At 34.9% G+C, this 16,136-nt stretch overlaps 1 protein-coding gene across 1 annotated transcript; it reads right to left on the bottom strand.

The window, feature by feature from the left end:
* Positions 1-297: 297 nt before the first annotated feature.
* On the bottom strand, positions 298-876 carry LOC137638108 (uncharacterized). The gene has a single exon (XM_068370204.1). It carries the CDS (start codon positions 874-876, stop codon positions 298-300), a length of 579 nt encoding a protein of 192 aa, XP_068226305.1.
* Positions 877-16,136: the final 15,260 nt, after the last annotated feature.

The following is a 16,136-nucleotide window of genomic DNA, read 5'->3' as shown; positions in this document are numbered from 1 at the left end:
GATATGTATTTAACAGATGTAAGAGCACATGTTGATAATTATCGAGAATTGCACAAAATATAAAGACTGTTTAAACACTAACCAGGATTATTAGCTTTGATAACGTAAATGAAGTGCTCAAGATTTATGTAAAATTCTTTACTGAAATACATATAAGTTTGAAAGATCAGATTCGCCTCTGACTTATCCCGTTGCCTGAATTATAACTTTTAGAAATAATTTGTCTGTACATTTGGGACACCATACTCTGAAACAATAAATTCTCTCATCTGCTTTTCTGTATTTAAGTAGTTTCGATTATGGTCCATGGCCGCATGCAAGTTTCTCGAAGTACTCGTCTCTTCCCTTTTGAACTAGCCTAAGGACATTGATGAATTTCCAAATGGTCGGGTGTAACATTCCGAGTTCACTTTTCAATCTCCTATTGGCCGCCTCAGCATAGTTATTTGTTCTGTTTTCTCCATCTAATGTTCTTTTATGCATATTCCACATTTCTGTCATACATAAAGGATTTCGTCTGCCTGCTCCACGCCGATTAGGACGACCAATATAATTGTCTTCAAACCAGTTTAAAATGGGAATTAACTCCTCTGGTAGATTACCTGCCAATGAATCTATGGAAGTGTCTAGGTCGACAACTAGCACAAAGCATAGAGCAGTTATCATTTTCGCATATAATGCAATATCAGGATTTGTGTTGTATAAATTCCTGAGACCAAAGTCACTTAGCTGCTTTAGTAGATTTTGAGATAGATGAAAAAGGCAGCCTCTGATTTCAACATTCGGGAAGGAGTCTTTTATGGCGGTAAAAGCAGCCTGCTCAAAATCACAATTGATTACGTTGGGTTGTGAGTTTGCGGTCATCTCCTTTACCATCTCAAACAACCTCACATATGTTGCATACTGCTTGTTTTGTAAAAGCGCGTACAATATGTTTCTTAACAAGAATGAGATACACTTGATAAAATAGCTGTGGTGCTACTGCAAATGTTCCGTCAGCATACCAAATCTTAAGCGGGGTTTACACGGGCGAACAGCTCGTCGAGCCTGGTTCGACAACCCTGTGTTTGAATTAATGTTCGATCGTGTAAACGGGCTATTAGGTTGTCGAGCGCACTCGTCGAACGGCTCGATGAAAGTCAGGCTCATCTTGACTTTTGTGGGCAGAGCTACATTGTTTGACGAACGGTGTGAACGCGTGAACGGGTGTCGAGCACCGAACCTCCGTTGTTATTCAAACCTGCTAGAGGAAACATCATCAAAGAAATGAATAATGGCTGCCATTAATGAAAGCAAGAATGAGAAGGAAGTCGTACTTGATTTCATACATGCATATCGGGCTCATCCAGCTTTATGGAAAGTTAAATCAAAAGATTATTCCAATAAAGTAGCCAAAAACAAAGGAATAGCGGACACTCAGTCTTTCATGTGGAGTTATGGCCTTCCTCATAGTTGTATCTTCATAAGTAATGAAAGGGCTGACACGATTCAGTAGATGAATGTACGTGTCTTCATCCATACGCAAATAATTGCGCCAGTCATCTGGCTCTAATTTTAAAGCAACAAGCAATTTGGTGTGTGAAAATTTCTCTCTTTTTAGTAGCCAATCCTTTGTCCACTTTGATCTTTTTTTTTTTCCTTCTTAGTGCCACTGCTAAAGCAATGACTATCGAATCGTCCGGGTCGAGAGACATGTTGACGTTGTTTTAGCACGAGGCACACTGAGGTTTGATGTACTGTCTGAAAGCTCTTCGAGCCGTTCTACAAGTAGGTTCGACAACCGGGCTCGGCGAGCTGTTCGGCCGTGTAAACCCGCCTTTAGAAGTTGCAATGTTCTCCAACCAACTTTCTCTTCCAAATATAATAACCCGTTCGTTGCCTGCACCTCTATCCATCAAACAAAAATTTTCGTTGGTATTTGGGTGGGTTTATATATTATATATTCTTCTGGTAACTGAAGTTCTTGAATGGATTTTGGGTTTTCAGGGACTTGGTTAACTTCATTTCGTTTTCTACGAATAATTTTTCGCATTGCTTGCCACTGACATATTTTCAAAGCACTTATTGATAATTGTACTTGGTGGCTCACAAGTCATTTCAGCCAGGTCTCTAGCATCAGTTAAGACATTTTCCACTTCGATGGCAACTGCAGAAGGGGGATGCGTATGTTCGTTAATCTTTTTGATCACCTCTCTTTCTACCATATGTCAAAGTGACATATGGACACACTAGAAATACCACTCTCCAACACATCATTCACTGCTATCGTAGCTTTCCTTCTGTGCAAATATGTCATTATTTGATGGAAAATAGTATGATCTTGTGTGAAGACGCTGCAAACCGCCACTTATTTTAAAACATGTTACATCGCCAGTGGCGTATCTAGGGTTCATTTTATGGGGGGTATTAGCTTTTCTTAAATGGGCAAACATACATACCATATAACATTCTATTAGAGTATTTTTTCTAAAAAGAAAATTAAACCCATGTTTTTAAGTGAAACTTGAAGCATTTATTGTATTTAAATAATAACTAAACAAGTGAAAGACACAGCACTAGTTGGAAATTTGCAAATGAAAGAAGCAGCATTTAACTGCATATCTCATAAAAAACTGTATTTTTGTTACGTGTTTCTGCACAAATATAAAAAAAAAGTTATCCATGTCAGTATATTTTGCTCTGATTGGGTGAATCTCAATATCTCCACGTGGTAAGAACCTGGTGTCAGACATAATGCTTTGCAGGTAGCTTTTAATGAGCCTCTTTGAGGAAAAAATTCTCTCACATGATGCTGAAGTCAGTGGCAGTACCAGTGTAATAGTAATAAGCTTGCACAGATCTGGGGATACCTCCTGATATGGACTTATGAAAGCTGAAAGTTCAAATTTTCTGCAAAAGGTTTAAAAGCTCTAAAATCCAGAAAGTTTGAGCTATGTTGATCTAGTACAGATATTGATTTTAGCAACTTTTTTATTAGCATCACTGAACCTTGGGTGCAGTTCTGTCTAACATTTCATAGTAAAGGTTAACGCAATATTTCTTCTCCGGAGAGTCATATCTATCTTTTGTGTTCTATTGGCCAGTTGTCTCCAGAAATATGCTGTTGTGTAGACATCTGGATGGTCTACTCATCCTCCTCTGGGTTGGCTCTTCAAAAAGTATACCAACTAGATTTCCAACAGCTTTTTTATTTCTATTAATTCTTAGGCTGTCTGGAGACTTGAGCGAAATCCGGGACCAGTACGTCCTAGATTTCATCAATGTCGTCTTCTGTATTGCAATATTCGTGATCTTCATGCAAATATCCAAGACCTTACAGTATGATATTCTTTTGTGCTCAGAAACTTTGGTTTCTAATATGAGGCACTCGTCTGAGCTCCTTATAACTGGTTTTAAGAAGCCAATAATGTAGAAACGTGATGCCATCCCTAGGGCCAGGGGAATGGCGGTGTATATTAGGACCGAGTACCCTGCTTCTCATAAGTCCTGCTATCAATGTGGATGTCATGAGATTCAGGTAATAAAAGTTTGTGGCAGGCATAACAACTTTTATTTGTGTTCGATCTACCGGAATCCAGATATGGATGATTCTATCTTCGATTGTCTTCTTACCATTATGGCTAAGATGCAAGAAGATGATAGAAAGGCTTCTTTTGTCTTTGTTGGTGATTTTAATGCTCACCATAGGGAGTGGTTAAGTTCTATCTCTCCTACCAATCGCTATGGCTTAAGAGCTTTAGACTTTGCCTCTGAATCAGGCTGTGAGCAAATCATAAATGAAGCTACTCACAGGTCTGGTAATTGCTTGGACCTCGTATACACTGACTCCCCTGGCGTTATAACTAGTAAGGTTGGTTCTCCAGTCAGGACATCTGATCATGCCTTGATTTCATTATTAGTGAAGACTGAGCAGCCTGTCCCTGATATATCATATTCTTGTAAAATTTAAATGAAATCCCAAGCAGACTGGAATGGGATTTTGCATGATCTTTTGTGCTTGAATTGGTCACAATTATATACTAGTGTAGATCCTGTTGTCCCTTTGAATGAGAATCTAGTCAACATAATTGATAGGCGTATCCCTTCTCGTGTGCTAAGGTACCGAGTGAGGACAAACCGTGGTTCAACGATGATTGTAGACGTGCTTATTTGGAGAAGCAGGAGGCCTATTACCTTTGGAAGGGTAACAGATCAGATTTGACCTGGAACAACTATACTCAGCTTCGAGCTTTTGCTCAGAGAGTTTATGCCTCAACTGAAAAGGAGTACAATTTAACCATAAAAGAAACACTTTCTGGTACAACTCAGGAACAAAAATGGTGGTCTACCCTAAAATCTGCACTCTTTGGTGTAGATGCAACAGTTCCTCCTTAACTTAAACCAGATGGCTCAGTCACTCACTGTCCAAAGGAAAAGGCAACCCTTTTGGCTGATGTATTTGACAGTAAACAGAGTAATGAAGAACTTAAAATCCTCATTCCTGTTTTCCTGAGGCTAAACTAACTAGTTTAGCTTTTCGATCTCGTGATATTAAAGCTCTGTTGGTGGACCTTGATGCTTATGGAGGTGTAGACCCAAATGGTATTTTTCCTTTGTTTTTTATAAAGACAGCAGATGTCTTAGCTCCAAAGTTATCTGTTATTTTGCGCAAGTTAGCAAGAAGAGGAGCTTTTAGCACTTGTTGGAGAATTGGTAATGTTACTCCTCTATGTAAATGTGTTTGTGGTAGCTCAAGTCCCACTGATTACCGCCCAATTTCCATAACTCCCATATTATCTAAAGTTTTTGAACGTCTTCTGGCAAAACGTCTTAATAGGTTTGCTGAAGGTAATCATCTACTCCCTAGTTTGCAATTTGGTTTTCGTAAAGGCCTTGGAGCATTTGATGCCCTTCTTACAATCTCCAATGCTGTACAGAAATCCATTGATTGTGGTCAGGAAGTTTGTATGATTGGCCTTGATTTTAGTGCTGCCTTTGACCATGTTAATCATAAGGCCCTTGTTTTCAAACTAAAACAGTTGGGAGTGGGTGGGTCGTTTCTTAGCATTATTATTGATTTTTTAAGTAATAGATCTCAAAGGGTTGTTGTTGATGGGCACCATAGTGATTATAGGAATGTGATATTCGGTGTTCCACAGGGTAGTGTTCTTGGCCCATTACTTTTCATACTATATACACATGACATGTGGTTTGGCCTAGAAAACAAGCTTGTTGCATATGCAGATGATGCTACTCTCTTTGCATCAATTCCATCCCCTGAATGTAGATCTGGGGTTGGTGAATCCCTTAATAGAGATTTAGCTAGAATTAGTGCATGGTGCAAATTATGGGGTATGAAGTTGAATCCTAACAAAACTCAAAGTATGATTGTAAGTAGGTCAAGGACGGTGGCTCCTCAACATCCGGATCTCAGTATTGATAATGTTTCTTTAAATTTGTATGACTCTTTCAAGATTTTAGGTGTGATTGTCGACAGCAAATTTACTTTTGAGAAACATTTAAGGTCTGTGTCTTCTTCAATTGCACAAAAATAGGCTTATTGAGAAAGTCTTTCAAGATTTTCGGTGATCAATCTATTCTGAAGAAGTGTTTTAATTCTTTCATTCTACCTTGTTTTGAGTATTGTTCTCCTGTCTGGTCTTCAGCTGCTGATTCTCATCTTAATTTGTTGGACAGAAACTTACGGTCTATTAAATTTCTTATTCCTGATCTAGATATTAATCTCTGGCACCGTCGTTCAATTAGTTCATTGTGCATGTTGCATAAGATTTTTCATAACTCTGACCATCCTTTACATTCAGATCTCCCTGGACAATTCTATCCTGTTCGTAATACTAGGCAGGCAGTTAATTCTAATAGCCAGGCCTTCTCCATCATGAGGCTCAATACTACGCAGTATTCTAGAAGTTTTATTCCAACGGTTACCAAGTTGTGGAATGATCTTCCTAATCGGGTAGTTAAATCAGTTGAACTTCAAAAGTTCAAAGTTGGAGCAAATGCTTTTTTGTTGACCAGGCTGACATGAGTCTTTTTAAAGTTTATTTATGACATATTTGTTTTTGATGTTGTTAATAGTTTATATATGACATGTCTCTTTTGACGTTGTTACTTTTTTTAGAATGATTTATTGTTAATTTGTTCTCTTCATTTATTTATTTCCTTATTTCCTTTCCTCACTGGGCTATTTTTCCCTGTTGGAGCCCCTGGGCTTATAGCATCTTGCTTTTCTAACTAGGGTTGTAGCTTGGATAGTAATAATAATAATAATAATTTAGCTTTTTCCCACAGTTCATGCCAGCATTCTTCATTTCTTTTAGATGCCAAAGTCTTCTACAGCTGTCTTAACCATGTCTGCTGCAGCTCATATGTCTAGCGATGGAGACTGCAGCATGTCAGATACCAACTTAATCTTTTGCAAAATGCTGGTGAACATGACAATGAGATAACAATACTATGATCAATATTCTCTAGTAAGCTATTGGCGTCATGAGCCCATTTTCCTGTGTGTGCCTCAGATATATTTTGCAGAGTTGCTATGACTGTATGAAATGTATCTAGAAGGCATTTACAAGATAAGTACTACCAGGACCACCTTGTGTCACTCCATTTCTACAGCTTCTTCTCCTGCTGTAATAGATATATTTCTCTGTGTTTCTTAACAAACAACTCGTGCGGTACATGTGTGGATATGAAGTCAAATAAAGACCCAAGAAGGGCAAAAAAATGATCAGCTAGTTTGACAGATTTCAAATATAAGCAGATTCAAACAATGGTTGTAGTAGCGAATGTATTCTGCTCTTGAAGCTTATTTCTTAGATAATACCTGAACACCTTTATTCATACCACTCATCTCAGAGGCCTCAAGATTTCAATATTTGAATAATTTCCCCTTCAGATATCTGGCATTTAATTCATGCAAGTGTACATGTGACAGTTGTTCCTTGCTACTGATGTCTTTGCTTTCAGCAACCATGACTGAGTAGTCAGCGCTGACATGGACTTCTTTGGATATTTCATCTCTTATAAAGTAAGCTAGAATCTCTAGCACTTCATTCTGGATATCTAGGCTTATGTATTTTATACTAAGTATTCTTCCTAGCCTCTGTTTTACAATGTTATCATATTCACTGATTAGATGTAGTATTTCAAGATAATTGTCTGTTGCTGCTTCCTGTGTTCTCCCTGTGCCTCTCCATGCGATTTTCTGTCTTGCTTTCAGGCATAGTACTTTTCTAACTTGTTTAACATAAAGTCTGTTTTCTTTTATCTGTTTTTATGTGCCGAAACTAATGCAACATGGATGTACAAAATGTGAGCTTGTAATAATCATTTCTCGCATGCTGTGCAAAATCAGAACCTTTCTATACCTGTAATGCCTTTTTCATTGTCCATAACTTGATATAGTGAAGTTATTTAGTGAACTAATATTTTTTCTATGAAGGAATTTAAGGTATGAGCTTGTGAAATAGCTAAACATTTTAAGATTTGTATTTAATGTCCCTTTGCAGAGAGGATAAGGGAAAATCCTTTTGGAATGAATTTTCTTTGGGGGGACAGGCTTTGAATGGGGACATGTGGCCCCTCAGGTCCCCATAGTTACGCCACTATACATCGCTTGGTGACAACTGCAGAGGATCAAGCCTTCTCGCTCATTTGGTGTAGCCACCCACATAAGATACGTTGTTTCAAGTTGCCGTGGGAACCTCTTCCATCCAACCTTCACGCTGTCAGAGACGGTCGGAGCCCTTGAAGTCCTTATTTCCATAACTATTATTGATATATTTATGTGTGCCAGCTGTGAGAAGATGGTAGCCAGTCACGATGCGAGGTGGCAGTTATGGGAGGAACATGTTAAAGATGAGGAGCTACACTTAGTCGCCTCTGAAAGAGAAACAAAACCAGTTGGTGCTCATCAGTTGACTGTCATCTTTATCAAGATTATCCATCAGTCCACACACACATATGCAAACACACACACACACACACACATTTCCTTTGCTCTGTCATAACAGGTATGGTAACTCATTTCATTATGTTCCATCTTTAATTATTAAGTCTACATTGCCATAATGTTTATCATAAGAACTAGGTATTATATAGCCTACCCATTTTAAAGGCCATTTATAGGTCACTTATAAGAATTGATGCTATATAATAGTAGACCTTTTAGAAGAATGGTATATTTGTATTACTATAGATCTTCTATGATCTGAAACTAATTTATTATAGTGTATGTCTGTAATAAGAATAACCTTTATATAATCATAAACATATTACATGTATCAAATATATGCGGTAGCGTAGCCCTGCTAAATCATTAAGGTTTTATTACAGTCATGTTATTTTAACAACTGTGGCCTAACATTTACACTTCATTGTTAGTCTTTTATGATTGTAAAAATATCATATGTTATTTCTATGTTTTTGAATATGAAAAAATTCATAACTTACGTTGCATCCAGAACTGTGCCGTTAAGTTTCATTATACCAATATTTTTGTTACAACTCAAAACAGCTTCAAATTCAGAATAAACTTGATAGAATCAAACTAAATCTACACAATAGGCGTTAAAACCAGTTGGATTCTGCTATATGTCTTAGAAAACCACTTGAAAAAAAAAGAGGTGCAAGATTTTACCACATTCATACTTTGAAAGCTGAATTTTGGATAATTTTCTCGGTAATAGCTGCTTCACACACTTATTTAAGGAGGCCCATCTATGGGCCACCAAACCTCCCCGCACGCTTAGCCTAGCATTCATCACGATGACCAAGAAAGATACTGTGTATCTAGACCTTGTTCCTCAGTGAATAAATCAACATGGCAGGGATGCCAAATGAACTTGCTACTTCAGTGCAGTCCAACGTTTATTAGTCAATCGAATTACATTTTAGTCATACTTATTAAAATTTAGAATAATCATGTCATATTTGATATCGTACGATCTTTAAAAAGATGACAATCTGATAATATTAGATATGCCAAACACTATCCATTTTCATATTTCCAGAAAATAAAATTTCCGTTTAACAAATAAATCTTTAAAGGGACGATGATCTGATAATATTTGGTAGATTTGTTCATATCTAAAAATAATGAGATATCTCATAATAGTTTAGACAAAATACTTACCCTAAAGCTATTCACTATACGGAGTTTAAAAAAAGAAATGCCATCCGAACAATAAATTCAATAAAGTACACCATCGGGACGTTAGTATGAACGTTTGTATTACATACTCGGGGCCAGTTCATACTGAATGCCTACGTTACTAATTTGGTTATCTCGTTCACTCGAGTAAACAGGTTCATTCATTAACCAAAGCGCCAAGTCTCCTGTATCGTTGCATGATAAGTTAATGGCGTGGAAAAAAAATAATAAAATAAACAGTAGTAGCCGCTCAAATCCGGTTACTCAATGCAGTCGGCTATAAATGGAGCTCTGGAAAGAAATATATCTGGCCGTTCAGGCAGGTGTCTCGGTGGGTCTACTTATCTTTGTCTAAGAATTTATCTGATAATCAAATCAAATTAAGTCTCTCTCTCTCTCTCTCTCTCTCTCTCTCTCTCTCTCTCTCTCTCTCTCTCTCTCTCTGTAAAACTAATTTTTTCTTTATAAATTAAAATTCATTAATGAAAAAAGGCTTCTATTTCTTGGAAGTGATGTTTTGATTTCAATAAATATTGCTAAAATTAAACTCCTACTACGAAATAAAGTAACACGAGTCAACCGATCTCAGGAATACTAATTTTACCTAAGAGCTCTTGAATTCTTGGGCTTCATTAAGAGATGAATCCTTGATGTCATGATGAAAAAATAGCCAAGCCTCGTTTTCCCATAGAGCCATAAGAAAAATATGGGAATAAATTATTACTTGGTAAACATTGTAAACAGCTTTCTTTGACCGAAAAATCAACATACCGTATATAGTTGTTTACGAGCATTTATGTTAGTGTGTAATCATAAACATTTCAATTAGTGTATCTCTTTTTCTCTTTTACTTCGCCAATTAAAACAGTAAGTTGCAATTACACAACAAATACTTTGACAATTGACATTTCTTTAACGAAGTTCTCTGTCTCCTTGTCTGTCTGTGTTAAAAGATAAAGGATACCCCAAGAAGAGTAGGCCTAGCTATCAAACTTTAACTAATAATTAGTTGCAGTATTATCTTGAAGTTATTATTGACCCGAGTTTACTTTTTTCAGAACTTACCATAAATCTGAGAGGATTTATCAGAATTGTTAATTTCGAGGCACCCCTCGAATTAAGTTTCAGTGTTCAATATATCCTGTTAATATACGCATTCATATATCCAAACACGGCAATATGTTTTTTTGGTGGTCAAATGGACCGTTGCCAAAACTACTTACCAACTGTAGTTCCTATTGTAATTTTGTGTCTTGCAGAATGGTCATAAAGGAGTATCCCAGTTGGGCACAAAGCTGAATTCCATTAAAATCCAGAATATTGTTTAGTCAGTTTCATTTTGCGTGTCAACCTGACTTCATATCTGATGTCACTTGATATCCAAGCTTTCTTTTTCACGAAATGTAAGATTCATGTATTATATTCTAGTACAGTAAGGAAGCTAGGATGGATGATGGGCTATTTTTATAGATACCTCTGCTCATTTGTTCAAGATATCTCAAGAAACTTGTCAGATGAATTCATTAGGTGAGATAGAGATGATTAAAGATGAAGGACGAGACCAAAGACTTTCAACAACTAAGTTGAGTCATATTTTGGTAACATTTTCATAATTATAAATTCAAATAACAATTGGCTTATGGTTATGGTTCCCGAGCTTGAGCCCTAAAGTCTGAAGTTCAAATTAAAGATTTTTCGTGAATATGATGTTTCATAACTGGCTACATATTTCTGATCATCTCTATTTTTTGATAGTTATGTTACTTTCCCAATATCAAATTATGTTTTATCCTAAGAAACCAAAGGTGAAATAAAAGTAACAGGTTTTAGGTTTAAAATACTTCATAGTTTATAATATATTTTGACCTTTTAATACTGATGAATCATTATGCTCACTATTGATATGGTGTTTAAGTTGTCCTTCAATGTTCTTTTTAATCAGGAATTTATTCAATCACATATGCGCTGGAAAATGACAGCATTTCTTCTTTAATGAGTATATATAGTCCGGCTACCTTACAAGAACCATTTTATTATTATTATTATTATTATTATTATTATTATTATTATTATTATTACTTGCTAAGCTACAACCCTAGTTTGAAAAGCAGAATGCTATAAGCCCAGGGGCTCCAACAGGGAAAATAACCCAGTGAGGGAAGGAAACAAGGAAAATAAAATATTTTACGAACAGTAACAACATTGAAATAAATATCTATTAAATAACTATAAAAAAATTAACAAAACCAGAGGAAGAGAAATAAGATAGAATAGAGTGCCCGAGTGTACCCTCAAGTAAGAGATCTCTAACCCAAGACAGTGGGAGACCATGGTACAGAGGCTATGGCACTGCCCAAGAGTAGAGAACAAAAAATTAATGGATATATCGTATTTACAGCATTTGCTCAGAGAACTTGTGTCTCTTCCTTATTTAATAATAATAATAATAAAAAAAACTTGTCTAACCCTGGCCATAATCTTTTTTTTTTTTTTTTTTTTTTTTTTTTTATTTTTTTTTATTTTTTTTTTTTTTTTTTTTGAAATACGATGGATGTTATGAAAAGTGCACCAAGGAATTTCAAGCGTTGCCCTTCCATCGGCGAACCTTTAGATTTGCTAGGTTATTAGAACCTCTCAAGAGAATTTCGGACCAGGGTGCCTTCTGACAAAGGATCTTACTCTTCAAACAGCCGTTTAAGCTCTCTGAGTCCCTTCATCCTAAGCAGGGGTAAAAGAGACAGACATTGGGCTTGAGATGACCTATACATACCAAAAGACTATTTATTACATCATGACATACGCGTTGCGATGTATTATATAAGTTAATCAGTTTTTGCACGATTGTTGTAAATGTAATGCATTTCTTTCATTGTCATTATCATTATTATTAGCTATAACTTGCACGCAGTGACAGTAACCATTTTCTTGAAAATAATAGTTCGTATTATAATCATTCGATTTTATAGAATGAAATTAATACGAGAATTAGGGAAAAAAATAAAATCTTTCATTCAGGAATGACCTAAAAAATTAAAAGTGGTAACAATTTCCCCTGTTCTATATTAGTTTTGTGATTATAGTGTAAATTGACTGACTGAAATATTACAATGGTGCCACAGGAACACAAGTCTATATTTTAGGATTATTTAGGTAATCCAGATTTTGTTCAGTGGAAATTATTCTACCCCCGAAATGTGGAATAGTTTTCTTCCTCCGTCACATGGTTCCCTTACTGTAACTGTGTTCGGTCTCGTTTATCTGGTTAATGTATGAATCTGATATCATAATGGAATTCTCTGATTATCTTCTGTGTTCTGATAACGGAATAATGACAGATTGCGCAAAATCATTAATCGTGAGATTACCGGTGAATATATTTAGTAGTCTGACTGCATGCTCCCAAGTCCCCAAGAAATAGATAGGCACAGACATACTGAACGCCGAGAGACACAAAAGAGTGGGGGTGGAGGATAAGACGAGACAATGCCCATATCCAAACGAATATGGTTAGGACAGCACCTTTTCAGAAAGACTGAGGAAAAAAAAAGAAAACAGCGAGAGATAATAATAGTTTATACAAAGAAAAAAAAACTTAAAACATCCAGTAAGAACAAAGAGTAGAGTACGAGAAGAGGTTCTTTACATCGGGTCTCCCACGCACTGAAAGGACTCGGTTTCCGTGGGACAGTGCTGTGTATCATTTCCTAAATAGAAATATTAATAGCCTACAATTATTATTAGCCTTTTACAATCATACATAGATACCGATATACATAGGTACACACACACAGACATATATATATATATATATATATATATATATATATATATATATATATATATATATATATATATATGTATATATATATATGTGTATATATATATACATATAAAGTATAGACACACATTATATATATATATATATATATATATATATATATATATATATATATATATATATATATATATATATATATATATAAATACAACGGCGATTCGAACTCGTGCCACTCAGCCAAAACCATCCCTGCGACGACTCTACCAACTGAGCTATCAAAAGAGATATAACTTCATTACAAGTCACCGTGAATATTTCTGTGGAATGTCTGCCCAGCCAGAAGCTAATACCATAAATGAATTCCAGTGGATATATATTCCCAAGGTAGAATTAGGTATTAAATGTCATTGTGGTTGATATTTAAATTGATTAAAAAATCAGGAGTGTTAGTGATGTACTGTATATTCACTTTAAATAAATACGTGTTGCAAACTCACACTTCAGCTATCATGGTGGAGATGGGTTTATTTTAAGTCTGAGAACAGATTCCTGAATTCGACATGAATATGTACGGTGACTTGTTAGGAAACGTATATCTGTCTTGATAGCTTAATTGGAAGAGCCCTCGCATACAGGGTTTCGGCTGAGTGGCACGAGTTCGAATCTCTACCCAGCCAGAAGCTATTGCCATAAATGAATTCCAGTGGATATATATTCCCAAGGTATAATTCGGTATTAGATGCCATTGTGGTTGATATTTACTTTGATTAAAATCACGATTGTTTGTGACATATATTCATCCTAAAATAAATCTGATATTCCAAGAAAGATAACTAACAAATAAGAAACTACATTATTTACAATACTAAGATAAAAATGCTGACAGGATATGCACATGAACGACCAAAAAAAGCAAATTTACGTAACTCACAAAAAAACAGGGTAAAAAAAATGCATGGCAACACAGGCAAGGAACTTACTCTGAGAAGTTAAGTACTAACGACAGGTTATATAACTTAATTTCTTGTATGCCATCTTCTTAGACTGTTTGATTTTATTTAGAATATTTCGTCAATCTACGTATCAAACTGTTTATATTCATGAGTTCTACCCCTGATGAAGGGCTAAATGATTTCCCCAAATCTTGGTGACCTTAAAATATATAGTTTAAAATGCTCAATTTTCTGCTCTCGTTCCCCTTCCTTCTTATTATGAAGCTGCCTAAAAGCGAAAATACATTTCATCATATATTTATATATGTATATATATATATATACTCATATATATATATATATATATATATATATATATATATATATATATATATATATATATATATATATACTCATATATATACATATATACACACACAAAAATGCACATACGCATACACCCACACACACACACACACATATAAATATATATATATATATATATATATATATATATATATATATATATATATATATATATATATATACTGTATATATATATATATATATATATATATATATATATATATATATATATATATATATGTATATATATTCTTATGAAGCTGGTCTAGTGTAGAGTAAATATTTTATTCATGTATTTCATTTGTGTATTTAAGAGATATAAAGCCAGCTCGTAAGGTGAGTTCCTCTCATGTAGGTATAAGTAATTGTATGCAATTACATAAGACTTTCATCGTTCATTTCATTGTATTTTTCATTTAAGTCAGTGTATGTAAATTTACGTTATTTTTAAAAATTAACTTTTTATTTCACGTATTTTGTTACGAAGTCTTATGCATACTCGAATAAGTGTGCTGTGCAAACCATATGAGGTATGAACAAGGGCTTATGTAATTTTTATTTATGTTTATATGAGGTATTGCAGCATGTTTTGCAAGAGATTATGCAATTGTCATATTTCCTCGTGTTTAGAATGTTCTTGAAAAACCCAGAGTTTGTTTTATCTTTTTTTTTTATTGCTTTGAGGACGGAGGTGGGCGGAGTAAGCTGAGAGAAAGTCGTCATGCTTGTGCGTTGGTATTCGTCTGAAACCTGATCGTTGGCAACCTTACGCTGCTAGGCACTACCCCCAAGCTTCTAGACCCCCTGACCTAGAAGGACCTAGAATAATTAAGTCAATATATATACACCCCAGGGAGGCATTGTAGCTGAAGAAATCCAGCCTATCCCTTTGTGAGAGCCAAGGTTCACCTCTCTCTCAAGTGCCTCGAGTGTGTGTCCTCTCCAAAGTGAATAAGTTTTTTACCCAACATGTATTGTGTGTAGTGTGTTCAAATGTTAATGAAACAAATGAAGGTGAGTTATTGTATTAGTGTACGTGCTGGAATTATATAAATTTTTGTAACAGGTCCTGTGAGATTTAGGTGAGGGCAGTGAGGTGTATTTATTTTGGCTTAACTGTTCGATTACCTCGTGTGATCCAAAACTCATAAGTTTATCAGTTACTTTCATGTAAACTTCAATAAGGATTTAATCATTAGCGTGTTAAAGGTTAATTATTGTCATTAATTATCAAGATTAGATATTTTTATAAATTAATTTCCTGTGAAACCAGTGATTGTATAATTTTCATACTATTATTTTTTTTGTCTTAGGCTAAGTTTTTGTTCAGATTTAATATTTCCAGTGATTTATTTTTAGTGTACTTTCTTTCAAAGAGTCGTAATTTTTTTATAGAATATATTTATTTTTGTAAAGTGTGTATTATTTCGTTGAACATTTTCGTATGCCTGTTTAAGAATCGAAGTAAGAAGTTATTTTGGATAGTTCTTAATAATAATTACTATGTTTGTTTTGAGTGTACGTAAGAGACCTTTGGATATTCAGCGTTTTTACATATTTTCATCTGGGAGTTATATAATTTCTCAGACCTCGGGTATTATTCAAGAGTAACATATTTATGTAAAAACAAACAGGTGAGTTGGAACTGGGGAGGTTATGTAACTTGCCAGCCGTAATATATGTAATATGTTTTTTTTTGGTGCCCCGACACTGGACCATAATATATATATATATATATATATATATATATATATATATATATATATATATATATATATATATATATATATATATAAACAAGTAAAGTTGGTTCCCTAGTTGGGACATCTGATCGTCTCGGTTTCGTTAGTAAAGACTAAGCAACCTGTCCCTGGTGTGTCATACTTATTGTAGATATATGTAAAATCTT

Source organism: Palaemon carinicauda, chromosome 1 (genome assembly GCF_036898095.1).
Source record: "Palaemon carinicauda isolate YSFRI2023 chromosome 1, ASM3689809v2, whole genome shotgun sequence".
NCBI lineage: Eukaryota > Metazoa > Arthropoda > Malacostraca > Decapoda > Palaemonidae > Palaemon > Palaemon carinicauda.
The sequence above is the reverse complement of the archived record's forward strand: the minus strand, read 5'-3'. Positions and strand labels throughout refer to the sequence as shown.